This window comes from Equus przewalskii, chromosome 9 (assembly GCF_037783145.1).
Source record: "Equus przewalskii isolate Varuska chromosome 9, EquPr2, whole genome shotgun sequence".
Classification (NCBI taxonomy): domain Eukaryota; kingdom Metazoa; phylum Chordata; class Mammalia; order Perissodactyla; family Equidae; genus Equus; species Equus przewalskii.
In genome coordinates, this window is record NC_091839.1 from 26,848,704 (window position 1) to 26,866,968 (window position 18,265).

The following is an 18,265-nucleotide window of genomic DNA, read 5'->3' on the forward strand; positions in this document are numbered from 1 at the left end:
CCCAGGGGTGGAACTCAGACTCTCTGAAACCAGAGACTACAGCCTTGTCTGTCAAAGGACTGACCCAGGGGTCAACCATGAATCACTCAGAGAGAGAGAGAGAGAGGGAGAGAGAGGGAGAGAGAAATGAGGGACAGAGAAGGAACAGAGGGAGATTTTAAGAAAGTTGGTTGGACTCGAGGGTGTTGGCTTCCAGGCCTCCACCTGACTTACCGAATCCCGGAGTCTAAAGCAAAGGTTCGGCTGCAGCTGCTTATGTCCACATTCGGGCAGCCAGCTAGTCTGGTGCTGGGCCAGTCCAATCTTTGACTCAGACTAAAAGAAGTCCCTTCATGGTCACCAAAATGTTACCAGCACATTGGGTCCCTGTTGTCTCCCAGGACAAAAATCAAGAGAGACAACAAACGGGAGTGGAAAAGTAAAAGTTTATTAGCTTTTGCACAAGGGGGGCACAAAGGAGCAGGTGCAGAAAGGAAAGGGGCAGGTGACTGGCTCATTAGAGAGTGCGATTGTTGGGCTTTTTATTAGGCAAAGGCTGGGGAGGAGCACCTTGTCATGGCATGGAGAAGTGGGGTTTTCCTTGCACTTGTGCTGTTGTTCAGCATGCCATCATGTGCGTTGCAGGTATCATTAGCATGCTAGCTCTCTACCTCTGGGTGTGATTCTTACTCTGGTATGGGGCTTGGGTCACCTTCAGACAACTCCTGGGTGCTAGGGCACATGTGTAAGCCCGGGAAAGTCCCCAAACTGTGGAATGTGGGTCTTGGTAGTCTCTATCTGATTCTCCTAGCTTGAAGATTGGTTAGGGGCCTTATCTTCTTAGGCCAGGGGCCTTGCAGATGGGCCCTATCTTGTTAGGCTGGTTGCTGTCTCAAATGCACATACATGTTAGAGCAATGAACTACCATGACAGCAACGCTTTGCTCTTGATTTTTACCATTCTGACCTTTTCTAAATATCCTCTTTACCTCTCCTTCCAATTGCTCTGTGTTTTCAGGAAAGAAAAAAGTACCACAACTTGTGGACAAAGCTTTGAGAGTGGTCAGGATTCCAATATAGCAACATGCTCAGCTTCATTCTCACACTTCTCATACTTCAGGAGTCAGGCTCAAACTTTACAGAGCTCTTACCTTTTTACACCTATCATACATATTTCCCCAGAGCTATTTCTCCCACTCTCTTCAAATAACTGTAGAATCGTTATTAATAACTTTCAGGAATTTTTCCAGTGATAATCTCAACTCCCTGTGCAGACATCTACCTACAATAAAAGGTGAAATGGTAATCATTTCACAGCAAGGAGATGACCTAGCGTCCCCAACATTTATCTTAGGGTTCATATGACCCATTTTGGACTCATGTTCCGACTGTGACAATGACAGACACAGTCCACTCAAGAAATGGCATTCAAAAGGTCACGCTTCTTTTCTGACAGGTCTCAAATCTTTGAAGCAATTCTATGTATCTTGGGATATGGATAGGAAATATTATCTAGAAGAAAACAGTGTTGCTTGCTTCCTGGGTTGAATACAATCACTGATTATACAGGCACGAGAAAAGTTTTCTGAGGAAATCTGTCCACTTGCTTCAGGGCAGCTCAACGTCCCTCTTTCTTCCACTCCGTGGCCCCGTCTGGAGTCTTTTCTCTTGTCCCTAACCAGAACTGAAGAACATAAAACTGATGCTGAAGCTTCAGTCTATATGTATTTAAAAAGCAACAAGGTAATAGTCATTAGCTCCCAGGTATGAGTGGACACAGAGAGACTTTATGGTGTGCTATGTCCATTTGCGGCTTTGGGGAACACCTGAAATAATATGTCTCCAAACATTTTGTGATTGGTGCAGACTACATTCCGCAGAATCTGGGTGCGGTCCCCTTAAGAGGAACGAAGGCTCGCCGGATATTCGGGGCTTAGGCGTCCCATAAACCGCCGCTCTTTGCGGCGGCACCCAGCCTTTTCCCAGGAGCCCAGGCCGGGAACCCCGGGACTAGGCTAGCGGCTCACCGAGAACTACATTACCCAGAAACCAGTGCGCCGCCGCACGTCCAGTGAAGGCCCGGGAAGGGGGCGTTTCCGTGCGTGCGGAAAATGGCTGGGCGGGACTTCCGACGTCCTCTTCGCCACAGACGTTTTGTTGGCTCTTGAGAGGTTTGACCAGAGCCTGCGTCATGAATGCTTGGTCCCTCCGGAGGGGGAGGAACAGTGAAGGCGCACGTGGAGGCGTTATCCCCACTGGACGGAGGCAAGGCCTAGGTTCTGCCGGGGCGGAGCTTGCGTCGGCGGTGTCCGCGTCCCCAACGCAGACTCCCGCCGCGCCCGGCCGCGCTTCGCCCCCGAGGCCGATGGCGGCGGCCGCGCGGAGGGAGCCGGCTCAGGTGAGCGCTCGGCTCCGGCCCGCCCCCGGCCCGCCCGCCCTCAGAGCAACCCGAGCTCCTGCCCGAGGGCGGGCGCTGCTCACGTCTGTCAGTCTAGATCCCTGTGTCCAGAACGGTGGGGAGCTCGTGGTTGGGGCCCCATATCAGAAAGCCAGTGTGATGACGTGGAGGAGAGTGTTGACTGGCAGAGGGACCGGCGTGAGCAAGAGGCGTGGAGGTGGGACGGAACCACAACTGTTCGGGAGATCCATGCTGTATCAGCACGAGCAGAGTGTGAGGAGTTGTGCTTTCCCTATGAGGACTTTGGGAGCCGTAAGCCATAGAAGAAGGGTTTTATCTGAGTAGGAATTTTAAAGGTATCTCAAATTTTGCGCAGGGCCAAACATTGGGTTGGGGAGGGGAACGTGAGGATGGATGCACGGAGACCAGTAAGGTGGGTCAACTGCGTTCTACTCCAGGAATATTTTGATGATGAATGGACCAGAACAGTGCTGGGAGAGGAGGAAGAAGTGATTAAATTCCTGTTAAATTTTTTAAAAAGAACCGACAGTATTTCCTGCTGTATCAGGTCCGGCTGTGATTGATAGTAAGAAATGAAAAACCAAGTTTTTAGGTTTTGTTTTTTTGTTTTTCATGGAAATCGGGAAGTCAAAGTAGGGGAGAGGTTACAGGGGGATCAGAAGTTGAATTTTGGACACGGTTGATTTTGAGGTGTCTCAGAGTGGAAGTGTCCCATGGGCAGCTGGACTGGAAGGTCTGGGGTTCTGGAGAAGGGGCTGCATTGGAGATGTCTACAGTGTGAGGAGAGTGGTGTGGACTAAGTCAGGCCTAGAGATCAGATTTAGGAGAGCAATCTTAAGTACGTTATTTCAAATGGTCCCAGGTGAGAGGGGAGGGCTGTGGCTGGAAGGCAGGAAGCAAAGGGTAGGCATTCCTGAGACTTCAGAAAGGAGAGGTCCTGGCATTTCAAAGGGTTCTATCCAATGTCTGCATGAGAAGAAGGCTGTAGGGCACTAAGGAGCCTGGCCTGGGATGGTGACCGCAGTTGGGGTGCTGTAAAATTGCTACTGTCTGATGACCTCACCCTCCACTTTTGAATAACCCCTCCTAAGAGAAACACAGACTGAAAAACTTCTCCAGTGCCAGGAGTGATCCCACTACATTCAGTCTTGCCAAAGTCACAAAACACCACAAATGCCTTATCATAAATTTTCCCAACCTCCTTGTGTTTTTGACTAAATAAATTTTCCAAGGACAGGTTTAGTGGGGGCATCTTGCCTCATGGGAAGTTCATACCAAAGGATTCCATTAATATGAGTTGTCCCAACACAGGAAATGTTTCTGCTCACACTCTCTATATATTGTTTGTGACTTCTTTTTTCTTTTTCTTCTCTCCAAAGTCCCCCAGTACATAGTTGCATATTCTAGTTGTAGGTCCTTCTAGTTGTGGCATGTGGCATGCCGCCTCAGCATGGCCTGATGAGCAGTGCTATGTCTTTGCCCAGGATCTGAACCTGTGAAACCCTGGGCTGCTGAAGCGGAGCATGCGATCTTAACCACTCGGCCACAGGGCTGGCCCCTATTTGTGATTTTAATGAGTGTAGAGGAGGCAAAACTCTGTGTCTACCCATCTTAGGTTTTCAACTGGGACTCTTTAACAAAAAAACAGATTAACAAGAGAAAAATAGGTGTTAACATGTGCTGTACACATCACAGGGGAGAAACCTAAACCAAAAGTAACTTAGAGTGGCAGCGTAGAATTCTAGCTTCTATAGGATCTTCAGCAAAGAATAATAAATTTGTAGAGAAATGACACGATGAAGACAAGCAGTTTTAGGCTTCCAAGGGCAGCACACTGTGGGAATGTAAATATATGGGAGGGAACCAATGGAATATAGTTTGTTCACAGATTCCTTTGGTGCCAGTCTCTGGGCTGATAAGAATCTGTCTCCAGTAAAAGAAGAATTTATATCCTGCCTTTAGGCAGAAAAGGGAAAGCTCTTTCTGTGTTTACTGTTTTTTAATACCTTCAGCTCAAAATAATTTTTATGTCAAAGAGGCATATTTGGGGATGATATATTCTGGTATCCTTCATGGGATACAAAAACAGCCAGGAAAAAAAGTTCAGGTATCTAAATTCCTAGATTATTTTCATTTTGTATCCTCTGTCAAACTGATTTCATGAGAGAATTCATCATTAATTAAAGAATCCATTGTAGCTAGTGAATTGATTTTTCTTTTTTGCATTTAGCCTGGTCCTAGATATGTACCTTTCTTGGGGTATTTAAGACAATGTTCACTAAAGTCATTTTCTGTAGGAACCAATTCTCTCATGGAACCCTATTTGAGAAAGGCTGCTTAAGATTATGGCCACACCAATTCCAGTGTGTAGGGGTGGGTTTTGCCACATCACCAGGCAATTCTCCTACACCAGCTGGGTGTCCTACAGTTCAACTCACTTCTGACACTCTTTGCCCAGAAGTAGCATCAGATCTCACAGGTTAAGGGGTCAGTCCTATAAGACTGCCCCTCCCCCTTTCAGAAGCTAGTCACAACCCCGTGTTATAAACCTGCACTCCTGACTGACTGGCTATAGATTGGAGGTTCCAGCAACGCCCCACTTGGGTTCAGTTAGTTTGCTTGAGTGGCTCAGAACTCAGGGAGACATTTTATTTACTAGATTAACGGTTTATTATAAAAGGATGTAACTCAGAAACAGCCATATGGAAGCTCGCATAGGGCAAGGTATGGGGAAGGGGTGCAGACCTCCCACGACCTCTTCAGGTACACTGCTCTCCCTGCGTTCACCAAACTGGAAGCTCTCTGACCCCCTTTCTGGGTTCTTATGGAGGCCTAATTACATGGGTGTGATTGATTACATCATTGGCCATTGGTGACTCAACTCAGTAGGAGTGGGGGGCTGAAAGTTCCAACCCTCCAATCAGATTGTTGGTTCTCCTGACAACCAGCTGCCATCCTTAGGTGCTATCCCAAAGCCACCTCTTTGATATAACAAAAGTCATCTTTATTGGTTTCATCACTTAGGCAATACCAAGCATTTCAGGAGCTCTGTGCCAGAAACGAGGAGAAAGACTAAATATGTGTACAGTCGTGCATTGCTTAATGACGGAGATGCATTCTGAGAAATTCATCGTTAGGCAGTTTCATCATTGTGGGAACATCATAGAGTATACTTACAGAAACCTAGATGGTATAGCCTACTACACACCTAGGTTCTGTGGTACTAACCTTATGGGACCACCATCGTATATGTGGTCCATTGTTGACCAAAACGTCGTTATTCGGTACATGACTATTTCTTGTTGTACATCACATTATCACACTTCTAGTAAATAAATATACATATATTCACAGAGAATTTGGAAAATTTGTGACCTATATTGTGGCTTCATTTTTGCGTTAGTGAATGTATGTTTTAAAATGTTCAAAAGTGTAAAACCAAGATGAATGTTGTCTGAATATATCATGTATGTGCTTATTCTTCGATTTGTCCCTTTCTGAGAGGATAGCCAAGAACGAGTAATTTATACATTTGTACCCACAATTCTCTTCGCTTTTTTCCTTTAAATATTTTACATATTTAAATTATAGAGATTGTCAGACTATATTAAAGGCACGGCCAAACTCTGTGCAGTCTGTAATAAATGATCCTTAATTACAAAAATAGAGATAAGCTTGGGGCTGGCCCGGTGGTGCAGTGGTTAAGTTCGTACATTCTGCTTCTCTGCGGCCCGGAGTTTGTGGCTTTGGATCCCAGGTGCAGACATGGCACCGTTTGACAAAAGCCATGCTGTGGTAGGTGTTCCACATATAAAGTAGAGGAAGATGGGCATGGATGTTAGCTCAGGGCCAGTCTTCCTCAGCAAAAAGAGGAGGATTGGCAGTTGTTAGCTCAGGGCTAATCTTTCTCAAAAAAAAAAAAAAAAAAAGAGATAAGCTAAAAGGAATGGAATGAAATAAGACATGGATACTAACCATAAGAGGGTTGGAGTGATTATATTATAAGAAAACGTCATCCGGAAAAGTAATATTACCAAAGATGACATAGGGACGTTTTATAATATCAAGCAAGTAATGTAATTAAGAAGATGTAAAACTGAAATGTATTTGTACCTAAGAACAGGCCTTCAAAATTCTTTCCTCTCAATAATTAATAGAATAGACAGAAAAAACCCTAAGGATGTAGAAGACATGGCTAACATCATCAGCTAACTTGATTCAATAGATATGTATAGAGCAGAATACATATTCTTTTCAGGTACACTTGGTGAATAAACCAAATGCTGGTACATAAAATAAATTTGTCAGTTTTAAAATTGAAGTCATACAGAATATATTCTCTAAATAAAACAAGACTAAATTAGAAATTTTCAAATATCAGAAAATCCACATCTTTCAATTTTTTACAACACAAATTATCAAAGAATAAAAGAAGAAATAAGGAAAACCAATAGAAGATAAACTAGACGCATTTTGTAAAATAGGCAAGGGTGATTTCAGTGTAACCAGATAGCCCTGGTGATCTAGTGGTTAAGATTGCATGTTCTCACCGCCACATCTCAGTTTCGTTTCTTGGTGAGGGAACCACGCCACTCATCTCTTGGTTGTCATACTGTGGCAGTGGCATGTTGCTGTGATGCTGAAAGCTATGCCATTGGTATTTTAAATACCAGCAGGGTTACCCATAGTAGACAGATTTCAGTGGAGCTGACAGATTAGGAAGAACCTGGCTACTGACTTCCGAAGAAATTGGCCACAAAAACCCTATGAATAGCAGTGGAGCCTTGTCTGATATAGTGCCAGAAGGTGAGAGATGGCACAAAAAGACTGGGGTTCCACTCTGCTGTATGTAGGCTCTCTAGGAATCCAAATCAATTCCACGGTACTAACAACAACAACAAATTTAAATGTATCACTAAAAAGCAAAATATATAGAAAACTGGCAAATATATTTCTAGAGTTATAGGTTTCTACTCCATAAAGCTTATGGCAGCCAAAATTTAGAGTCAAGAAAGATTGAGACTGGATATCTCCAGTGTCTAAAACTGCCAAGGGATCCAACATGTATGCCATACAAGGAAATAGTATTAATTAGAACAAGAAATAAGACTCCAACCTAAATGGCTAGAATAGGAGCAGACAGTCAATGGTAGAGGAAATCCAGGTGACTATTAGGTATATGAAAAAATATGCAAACACATTTAAATTTTAGAAATGCACACCAAATACACCTGCCTTTACATAACACATAATAGAATGTAAGGAAAATTCTAAGGCATCTGAAAATTTTACTAGAACTAATGTCATGAATATAGGCATAAATAGCACCAAAACAATATTAACAAATAAAATTCAGCAATATGTAAAAAGAATTATAGACCATGACCAAGAGATTTATTCCAGTGATGCCAAGCTGGTTTAATGTTAGGAAAACAAAGAGTGTTATCCAACATTTTAACAGGCTAAAGAAGAAAAATCACTAGCATAAATGATTGTAGCAAAGTGCTATGTACAAGTTCTTTCTCTTTACGTATATGTATAAATAACGTGGGAGGGTAGACAGACAGATACAGATGTAAATAAACTAGTCTGTATGTCAGCAGTACACAGAAAACAAAAATTGATGAAATTTTACAAATCTATATCATCAAAACATAAAATACTTAGGAATGACTATAATGAAATATGTGCGCGTTCTTTCATTATATTCATTCCTAAGCATTTTATTGAAAACTGCAAAATTATTTATTACTGAAAACGTGAAAGTTTCATTGAAATCTACAAAACACTGCTGCTGAGAGAAATTAAAGATGACCTAATAAACAGAGCGTTTTTTTCCATGGAATTCGGGGGTTTTGCTTTTCCTCCCTTCTAAGGATTTAGTACTCCCTTTGGTCTCCAGTATCAAGTGATGGTGTCCGGCCGGAGACTGATGCTGATGAGCCTGAGTCATGAGAATTCAGCCTGAGCTTCTGTTGACCACACAGATCAACCTGGGGCCAGTTTACTGGAGGACAGTTGAGGAGGGCAGGGTTCTAGTTCCTGCAGGAGGTGAGCACCTGGAATCTTCTGAATCAAGGGTGCAAGTCAAGAGGATGTGGGTGGTCAGGAGTCACCTTCTGTTTTCCAAAGCATGAAGGGTTTGAAGCACTGTTGGGAGAATGACCAGAGGATGGCATGTAATTACCCAGGTAGTAATTGCAACCATGTGCTGTGGATACTATTATTTCCCCATTTAAGAAATGAGGAAACTGAGATTTGGAGAGATGAGGTTCCTGCCCAAGGAACCCTAATCAGTACTGGGGTTATTAGCTGCAAAACCAGGTAAGCTTCCCCCAGGAGCCCAGGCCCTGAAGTCAGACACTAGACACCATATGGTAGATTCTGTTGCCAGTTTGAAGCCAAACACCACATGACTGGTTCTAATGCAAGTTCAAAGTTTGTGAATTTGAAAGTAAGATATAGGCAGCCGGCCTTGTGGCCGAGTGGTTAAGTTCGCGCACTCTGCTTCGGCAGCCCAGGGTTTCTCTGGTTCAGATCCTGGATGCAGACCTGGCACCACTCATAAAGCCATGCTGAGGCGGCGTCCCACATAACAGAACGAGGAGGACCTACAACTAGAATATACAACTATGTACTGGGGGGCTTTGGGAGAAGAAAAAAAGAGATTGGCAACAGAGGTTAGCTCAGGGCCAGTCTTTTAAAAAAAAAAAAAGTAAGGTATAGAAGAATTGTGCCACAAAATTTGAAATGATGTCAACTCTATGCTGTACTTATTCTTGAGGAAAAATATTTCTTAAATTGTAAATCTTGAGTCATCTTGCCTAGAGGAATGTATCCCCCTTACAACAGGCTTCCTGAAATTTGTATCATTTTTTTATGTGTGATTTTTTTCTTGAAATAATTTTGAACGGCAGAGATTGTACACACTCTGCCATCCTGTAAAATTTTTAATCATTGCTGTCAAGGCTACTTGCAGGTCCGGGTTATGTGTATTTGAATTTTGACAGATGCTGCCCTTAGCTCTGCAAATAGGCAACTGTGACTTACCTCCCACCACAGGGCTAGATGAAAGGCCAGACTTGTGATGATGAGGACCGTATGTCCAGTGCTGACTGCACCTTGCAGTTTTAAGTGCTTTATACAGAACTTCACCTAGATGTAGCTACTTTCTCTGCCATTTTAAGGAATGGACGTTTACGTTTGAAGAGCATTTGAATAACTTCACAGAGGTCAGAGAGGTTTTATCTTCATCTTTTGTTTCATATCTTGGAGGTGAAGTTGCTTGCGTAGGGTCCCAAATTAGGGGGTGGAAGTTGGGATTTCCAGCCGTGAACCTCCACAAGAGCCAAGGGGTCACGCTCAGGACATGGGGCACCTGCTACAGACTCGGAGGAGACGATGTGAGACACAAGATGAGGCTTGGCAGCAACTGGCAGGCTCAGCACCCAGTAGATGCTCAGTAAATGATTCTTTTGCCTTCCACCTTCTGACCACCTGGGCCTCCCTTTTGTGCCTACTGGTGACTTCAGTGCCTACAAGGTTCTGTGCCATGAGGTGGCAGTTCAGCCAGTGATGGCCTGGGAGGAGGTCTTTCCTGGGAGTGGTTCATGTTGGGGTGGGACTTTGGCTGTCCTCATGGTGGCCCTCTTGTCTACTGCACTTTCATATCCCTGTGATTTAAGACTAATATGCCCCGATCTGGTGTGCTGGCTGCTAGGGGCATGTGGTGCCCACTGCACAGAGGTGGGCTGGAGGCGCGGCACCAGCCCACGTCCTCCTCTTGCTCTTGTTCCTTTGGCCCTCAGGCTGCAATGACGGCAGCCAAGCTGATGGTCGTGCCCTCACCCTCCCCAATATGTGGAGGCGTCTGTCCCTGAAATTCCGTCTGCAGATTCTGAGGAGGCGAACTCAATCCAAGCCAGCAGTTATATGGAGAGCTTCCCCTGTAGAACCCAGAGCAATGCAGGATGAAAGGCATCCCAAGGCATGTGCAGATGCCTGGAGGTGAGGCTGGGCTGTCTTTGTGAATTGCAGGTCTCTTTCCTTTCTGGTGGAGACACCGGAGGGACAGGCTTCAAGCCTGAAGTGGAGCTGTGGAGTGCGGCCTGTCTTCTGAGGGTAGTGGGAGCCACAAGAGAATTTGGAGCAGAGTCTCAGCAGGCTTCCTCTGGCTGCGGAGTGAACAGACTGTGAAGGGGTGGAGGGCAGGAGGCAGGCCTGGAAATCAAAGAAGCCCACCCAAAGAAGAACAGGCAAAGGTTATTTCATCAGATCCTGCTGTAGCAAGGGAGGCAGGCATCATCACTTGCGGTTGGCAGAGGCTCAAAGGCACACAGGAGAGAGGGAAAGCTGATTGGCCCTAAGTTGGAAGCGAGTGCAAAAGTTAGGGAAAATGGCAGTTTTTACCGAGTCCTGACCTTTTTGTTTGGGTTGCTACAGTGACTGGTTTGGCTTACCATGCTGGTGGCTGCAGAGGTTATGGGTCAGAATTTTGTTTTTATGTATGACCACACCACAGGGAAACCAGGGAGGAGGTACTGCAGTAGTCCAGATGAGCATTGGTGGGCTGTGTCGGAGTGAGTGCTGTGAAGGTGGCAGACAAGGTTGTATTCTCAGTCTGTTATTTTACTAGGGCTGAATTTTTTTCTTTCTTTCTTTCTTTTTGTGAGGAAAATTGGCCCTGAACTAATATCTGTTGCCAATCTTCCTCTTTTAGCTTGAAGAAGACTGTTGCTGAGCTAACATCTGTGCCCATCTTCCTCTATTTTATGGGGGATGCCGCCACAGCGTGGCTTGACAAGTGGTGCTAGGTCTGCACCTGGGATCCACACCTGCGAACCCCAGGTCACTGGAGCGGAGCATGTGAACTTAACCACTATGCTACTGGGCCGGCCCCTGATTTTATTTTCTGAAGTAGATTGTGGCAGAGGGAAGGAAGGGAGTCAGAGATCCAAGGTTTTGGACCTTGCAACACTTATCAACTGAAATGGGGAGGTTGGTTGTAAATTAATTTTCAGAGGATTAGGTGGAGATAAGAAGGTTGTGACTGGTGAGGGGACAGCATGTGTATGGTAGGCAGAATAATGGCCTCTCAAAGATATCCATGTCCTAATCCCTGGAACCTTTGGATCTGTTACCTCACATGGCAAAAGGGACTTTTTGTGTGTGATTAAATTAAGGATCTTAAGAGGGAGAGATTATTGTAGGGGGCCCAGTGTAGTTGCAGGAGGATAGAGTCAAAGGAGATTTGGGCAAGGAAATAGATATCAGAGTGATACACTTGCTAGCTTTGAAGGTGGAGGAAGGGGCAAGGAGTTAAGAAATGCAGGGGATCTTCAGAAACTGGAAAAGGTAAGGAAACAGATTCTTCCATAGAACTGCCAAAGGGAGTACAATCCTCATGGCATCTTGATTTTAGCCTAATGAAGCCTAGTTTGGGTTTATAAGCTCCAGAACTGTAAGATGATAAATTTTTGTTGATTTAAGCCACAAAGCTAGTAATAATTTGTTATAGCAGCAATAGGAAATTAATACAGTGTGCAACAGAGAAATGGAAAAGGGCTGAGGGTACATGAAGTATGCATGTGGTTCTGGGTGCATGTGATTGAAGAAAGGAAAAGGTCCAGATTGGGAGGCCTTCAAATCAGAAATGTGGCTTTCTTTGGCAGTTGGAGCCATTGGAGGTTTGGGACTAGATAGGAATCCTGATTGTATGGCCAAGTGTTCTCTCCGTGCTATGTGGGATGTCCAGGGTGATGTCTATGGTGTGTATGAGAAGAGTGGTGGTAGGTAGCCAAAGACATGAGGGAGGAAGATGTGAGGGAGGTGTGGTCCAAGGAGTAATGTGCATGAAAGGAGTGAGTGTGAACCGATGGTCTTGTGGCCCTGTCACTGGAGGCTTAAGTGAGACAAGTGGGCCCAGGTTTATTCTAGGCGGCATGTTCTGGGGGACCCGGGAGGAATTGGCTGTCAGGAGAGGAGGTAGGCCTTGGTGTTCTATTCCAGGCTCAGAGCTTAAATGGCTTGTATCTCCCAACCTGCTTATTGTTGCTGTGGGCTGACAAGTGATCACTGGGGTAATCAGGAGAGAGCAAGGACCAATGATACCAGTGCCTGGTATCTCCTCTGACTTGGGACCTTGGGAAGTAGGAGAGCAGGACATTGTTGTGGGTGGATAGTGTGGGGATACTCAATCAAGAGACTTTTCCTGGACCTTGCTGGCCATGTTATTGCAGGGCTGTGTGATCTCTGAGGATGTGTTTGTGTACTTCTCCTGGGAAGAATGGATGCTCCTTGATGATGCTCAGAGACTCCTGTACTGGGATGTGATGCTGGAGAACTTTGCACTTTTAGCGTCACTGGGTAAGGTACTCACACCAGACCATCTTCTTTCTCCTTTTCTCCGTGGACAGCTCTGTCCTTCCCACAGTCAGATCAGGGGCACTGCTATGATCCTTGCCAGGTTTCCTCGTGTAGGATTCATGGGTGCTAGGGCTGAGCTGTATGGAGTGTCCTCGCCTCTTACTGAGCCATCCTGAAGCCATGTAGCCAAGGGCTTGAGTGTCACAAGATGTGGTTTGCCCAGTGGATCCCATTAACCTTGCTCATTTTCTGGGTCGGTAAATCTGTCCAGAATTATGGCACCTCTTTGCCCAAGGCTCTGTCCCTTTCCTCTAGGTGACATTTTCTGGGACTCAATTATACCAAGAGTTACAGGCACTCACATAATCACTACTTATGGGGACCTTTGGACTATTCGACACAACCTTCCTTTGAAGTTCTTTTTTGTAATTCCCTTTTTTTTTCCTTGTGGTCTGTCATAGGGTGGGTTGCTTGGGGCCAGTACTGACTGTCACCTGTCCTGTGTTTCCCTCAGGAATTGCATCCTTTAGATCACACTTAGTTACACAACTGGAGCAAGGGGAAGAGCCCTGGATGCCTGACCAGGTGGATGTGACTCCAGCCTCAGAAAGAGAGGCTCAGAAGGGACCTGGACCTGGTAAGTGGATACCAGCGAAGGGCATGATGTCAGGGTTGGGTCCAAAACCAGCAATATTGACTGATCACGCCAGTGTTTGGTTTCAAGGCTGGTGGCCACACAATGTTTACTTATCCTTCCCCATACTTGACATTGAGACTTATTTCCAGTCTGAATTCTAGCCCCTTGCCATCTCCCATCTTTCTGGCATCTACCTTGCACCTGTTCCTTTCCACTGCAGAGTCTCCATTGTTCTGCAAAATTAGCCTACACTTAGTGTATCATGAGATGGGTACATATCCTTAAATAGTCCTTGAACACCAGCTACTTGTAATTGGATTTTCCTGGGCCTGGATATGCCCTTCTGCATAGCACTCACCTGTCACAATAGCCAACATCCTACCAGAAGCTATCTACTATATTCTACCCTCATATCCTTGCCTTCAGGAGGCCTGCCCCATTCTCTGACCTTCAGAAACCCAGTACTGCATAACAATCCCTTTCTCAACCTGACCTGGTCTCTCTTGTCCTGGAAGAAGTCCCTTGGACTTATTCCTGGGTGTGTCAGACATTTACAGTGGGGTTGCCCCCTCCACCAAAGTCAACATGCCACCACCTCAGTACTTCTTTGCTTTCAGGTTATTGGTGTGGAGTGGAAAAAGAGGATGCATCCTTTAAGCAGAGAGTTTCTTTAGAAGGAGTGTCACGGGTGAAGACACCTTTGGCAGTTCTGAAGACCCACTTATGTGACATGACTGGCCCAATATTGAAAGACATCTTACATCTGACTGAATACCAGAGGAGAGAAGCCAGGGAGAAACCACACACGTGTGGGACATGTGGAAAGCAATTCTGGTTCAGTGCAATCCTTCACCAGCACCAGAAGCAGCACAGTGGAGAGAAACCTTTCAGAAGGGATGAGGGCAGGGACCCTGTGAAAAACTGCAGAATCTCTGTGACAGAGAAGCCCTACACATATGTTGAGGGCAGAATGGACTTTCCAGCCACCTCTGGCCTTCTTCAGCACCAGGTCCCCCATATCAGGATGAAGCCCCATGAGAGCACCGAGCTTGGGGGAGCCCTTCACACGGGACAGAGGCATCACAAGTGCAGTGAATGTGGGAAAGTGTTCACCCGCAAAGACACTCTTACTCGGCACCAGAGAATCCACACTGGAGAAAGGCCTTATGAGTGCAGCAAATGTGGGAAATTCTTTAGCCAAAGCTGTGACCTTTTTAAACACCACACAGTCCACACTGGAGAAAGGCCTTATGAGTGCAACGAATGTGGGAAATTCTTTAGACAAATCTCTGGCCTGATTGAACACAGGAGAGTTCACACAGGAGAAAGGCTCTATCAGTGCAGTAATTGTGGAAAATTCTTTAGCAGTAAGTCGAACCTCATTAGACACCAGGAGGTTCACACAGGAGCAAGGCCTTATCTGTGCAGTGAGTGTGGCAAAGAGTTCAACCGCAAACACACACTTGTCCTGCACCAGAGAACTCACACTGGAGAAAAGCCTTATGAGTGCAGTGAATGTGGGAAGGCCTTTAGCCAGAGCTCCCACCTTAATGTACATTGGAGAATCCATAGCAGTGATTATGAGTGTAGCCGATGTGGGAAAGCCTTTAGCTGCATCTCTAAACTCATTCAGCACCAAAAAGTTCACTCTGGTGAAAAGCCTTATGAGTGCAGCAAATGTGGGAAAGCCTTTACTCAAAGGCCAAACCTTATTCGGCACTGGAAAATGCACACTGGAGAACAGCCTTATGTGTGCAGTGAATGTGGGAAAGAGTTCAGCCGCAAACACGCACTTGTCCTCCACCAGAAGATTCACAGTGGAGAAAAGTCCTGAGACTACAGCCAATGTGGGAAATCCTTTAGCCAACACTCCTAACTTACTGTGTATTTGAGAATTCCTAGCAGTGACTATGAATGCAGCAGACGTGGGAAAACCTTTATGTAAAGACCAAACTTTGTTCCTCATTGGAAAGTCCACACTGGACAAAGGCCTTAGCAGTACAGAGAATGTGCTGTCTCCTTGTTCAGCCTAACAGTTCTCCCCAGAGGGAGGCTCTGAGAGTAGGCTTTGTGAGGGAGCCACTGTTCAGAAGTAGAACCTTATACTTAAGACCATCCACACGGGGGAGATTTCTTGTTCAGTCCCAGTTGTGAGGTGTCTTCAAGAGCTGTGTTTCACATTCTATTCTTTGCCAGTGGCAGAAGCCATCCTGCTATTACCATCTGGCAAAGTCCCACAGAGTGTGTCAGTCACTCCAGCATGCTTTCATTGGTATTGGTAAAATGGCCTAGGGGCAGTACGAAATTTACAGTTGCTGGGCCCTGATCATCAATGTATTGTTATAACTTAAATAGCTAATGAAAACTTAGAGGGCAATATGATTACAAGAATATGGTGATACTGTAGAAGGCTTGCAGGTGAAAGCATGGTTTATAAAGGAATTTATGGACTGAAATTATGTATAGTTGTTGCCTCACCTTGACCGCAGTATATTATTGGAATGGATGTGATGTCATAAAAAATCTGCTTAGTCTTCTTATAATTAATTGAGCATGCTAGATGGGAACCTTTAAAATTACCTAAGTCCACTCAGGTGGTTAATTTAAAACAGCATGGGATACCTGGGGGGAATAAAAAAATGTTGGCTTCAATTAGTAAGGATCTTTTAGGTGCAGGTATGTTAGTACTTACATATTCCCTATTAATAGTCTTATATGAGGTGTAAGGATGGATGTGAGAGGTTAACTAGCGGTTTTGGAGGACTTGATAAATTGGTAACCCCAATCATTAGCTATACCTGATATGGTATCAACAATTAAAGCTATGCTACAAGCTCAAGAAGATCAGTATTTTGTACTAGATTTGGCTAATGCCTTCTTTTCCATTAGGAAGCCAAAGCATTCATTAGGGATAGACCCCATTATGCAGAGACTGTGCCTTCACAAGAATGTTTTAATTCTCTGGCTGACACTTGATTCTCAATTTAAACTCCATTCCATGACAATATTTAGTATATGGGCAAAGACCACTTTTGGGGGAAGGCCAAGAGAATACTACTGTAGTTTTGACTTGTTTTGTAATGATCTTAGTCTAACTCATAATGTAATTGCTATCTGGTGTGATACCAATTGGTAATATTGGTAAGATTAATTAATGGACTCAAACAACCAGTGGTAATACTGATGTAGATTATCAAATGTATTGGGAAATTGAATTAAAACCTCCACATGAGGGGCTGACCTGGTGGCTCAGCAGTTAAGCGTGTACGTTCCTCTTTGGCAGCCTAGGGTTCACCAGTTTGGATCCCGGGTGCAGACATGGCATCGCTTGGCAAGCCAGGCTGTGGTAGGTGTCCCACATAGAAAGTAGAGGAAGATGAGCACGGATATGAGCTCAGGGCTAGTCTTCCTCAGCAAAAAGAGAAGGATTGGCAGTAGTTAGCTCAGGGCTAATATTCCTCAAAAAAAAAAAAACAAAAAAAACAGTCTTTCATTAAGAACTAATTTTTTTTTTTTAAGATTTTTTTTTTTCCTTTTTCTCCCCAAACCCCCCGGTACATAGTTGTGTATTTTTTTAGTTGTGGGTCCTTCCAGCTGTGGCATGTGGGACACTGCCCCAGCATGGCCCGATGAGCAGCACAATGTCCATGCCTAGGACCCGAACCAGCGAAACCCTGGGCTGCTGAAGGGAGCGCGCAAACTTAACCACTCAGCCATGGGGCCGACCCCAAGAACTAATTTGTGTGTGTGTGTGTCTGAGGAAGATTAATTGGGCCTGAGCTAACATCTGTGCCAATCTTCCTCTCTTTTGCATGTGGGACACCACCACAGCATGGCTTGATAAGCAGTGTTTAGGTCTGCGCCCAGGATCCAAACCCGTGAACCCAGGGCCATCGAAGTGGAGTGTGCAAACTTAGACACTACACCACCAGGCCAGCCCCAGAACTAAAATATTTTTATTACACCAGGAATAATATAAAATTAGCATCAAATGTCTAGTGATTTTCCCTCTACACTGGTATTGCTCAGTGTTTTCAAAAATGAAGAAAATTTCATATTGGAGACAATCATCAGTGACTCTTGTAGTCAAATGCTCAGATTAATTTTATATTTTCCCAGGCCTCACTGCTAAAATTTATCTAAAGTCAACTTTTTTCACCATCCACTGATGTTTACTATGCCACCACCTTTGAATCACTACAAAGTTATTGTTAACACCTGTGACATAACAAGAGCTATATATTTGGTCTCTGCCCTTGGTTCCTGACACACAGCTCTTTAAACCCTTGGAATCTTCAGAGTAACAAGTGTGTCTTTTTGTGTACTAATGAGATGACAAGGCTAGGGGCCCCCTAGATAGCTCCAGGATGGGACTGGTCACTGAAAAGACCAAGGCCTGATTAGAGGGTTGGAACTTTCAGCCACACACACACACCCCTACCTTCAGGGAGCAGAGGGGCTGAAGGTTGAGATAATCACCAATTTAATCAATCATGCCTACGTAATTAAACATCAAAAAAAAAAAAAAAGCTAAACTAGAAGGTTCTGAGAATTTCTGGTGGTGAACACATCTACCTACTGAGGAAGGTGATGTACCCCACTTCTATGCGACAGAAACTCCTGCTCTAGGGAAACTTTCAGACTTCACTTATGTACTTCATCTGGCCGATCATCTGTGTCATTTATAATATACCAGTAATAGTAAAGTGTTTCCCTGAGTTCTGTGAGACATTATAACAAATTATGGAAACTGAGGAGAGGCTCCTGGGAACTCCTGATTTGTAGTCAAGTTGCATGGAAGTGTGGGTAAGCTGAGGTAGTAGTTATTTGCCATTGGTGTTTAAAGTGGGTGGCAGTTTTGTGGG

At 44.8% G+C, this 18,265-nt stretch overlaps 1 protein-coding gene across 3 annotated transcripts; it reads left to right on the top strand.

Annotated features, from left to right (window-relative positions):
• The first annotated feature begins 414 nt into the window (after positions 1 to 414).
• ZNF671 (zinc finger protein 671) lies at positions 415 to 17,929 on the top strand. Of its 3 annotated transcripts, none has more exons than XM_008541958.2 (4): positions 415 to 2,650; positions 12,637 to 12,763; positions 13,278 to 13,400; positions 14,018 to 17,929. In XM_008541958.2, the coding sequence occupies exons 1-4, from the start codon at positions 2,171 to 2,173 to the stop codon at positions 15,232 to 15,234; spliced, it is 1,947 nt and encodes a 648-aa protein (XP_008540180.2). In that variant the 5' UTR covers positions 415 to 2,170; the 3' UTR covers positions 15,235 to 17,929. The 3 variants fall into 3 exon arrangements, with proteins under 3 accessions (XP_008540180.2, XP_070489635.1, XP_070489637.1); XM_070633534.1 differs by having other exon boundaries at positions 415 to 2,377; XM_070633536.1 differs by having other exon boundaries at positions 2,276 to 2,733.
• The last annotated feature ends 336 nt before the right edge of the window (positions 17,930 to 18,265 follow it).

Excerpts from the sequence above, each read along its gene's own strand:
- ZNF671 (XM_008541958.2), top strand. The coding sequence starts at position 2,171 with ATGAATGCTTGGTCCCTCCGGAGGGGGAGGAACAGTGAAGGCGCACGT. Across the intron at positions 2,651-12,636 it reads TGTATCAGCACGAGCAGAGT|GGCTGTGTGATCTCTGAGGA; the intron begins GTGAGGAGTTGT and ends ATGTTATTGCAG. Across the intron at positions 12,764-13,277 it reads TGCACTTTTAGCGTCACTGG|GAATTGCATCCTTTAGATCA; the intron begins GTAAGGTACTCA and ends TGTTTCCCTCAG.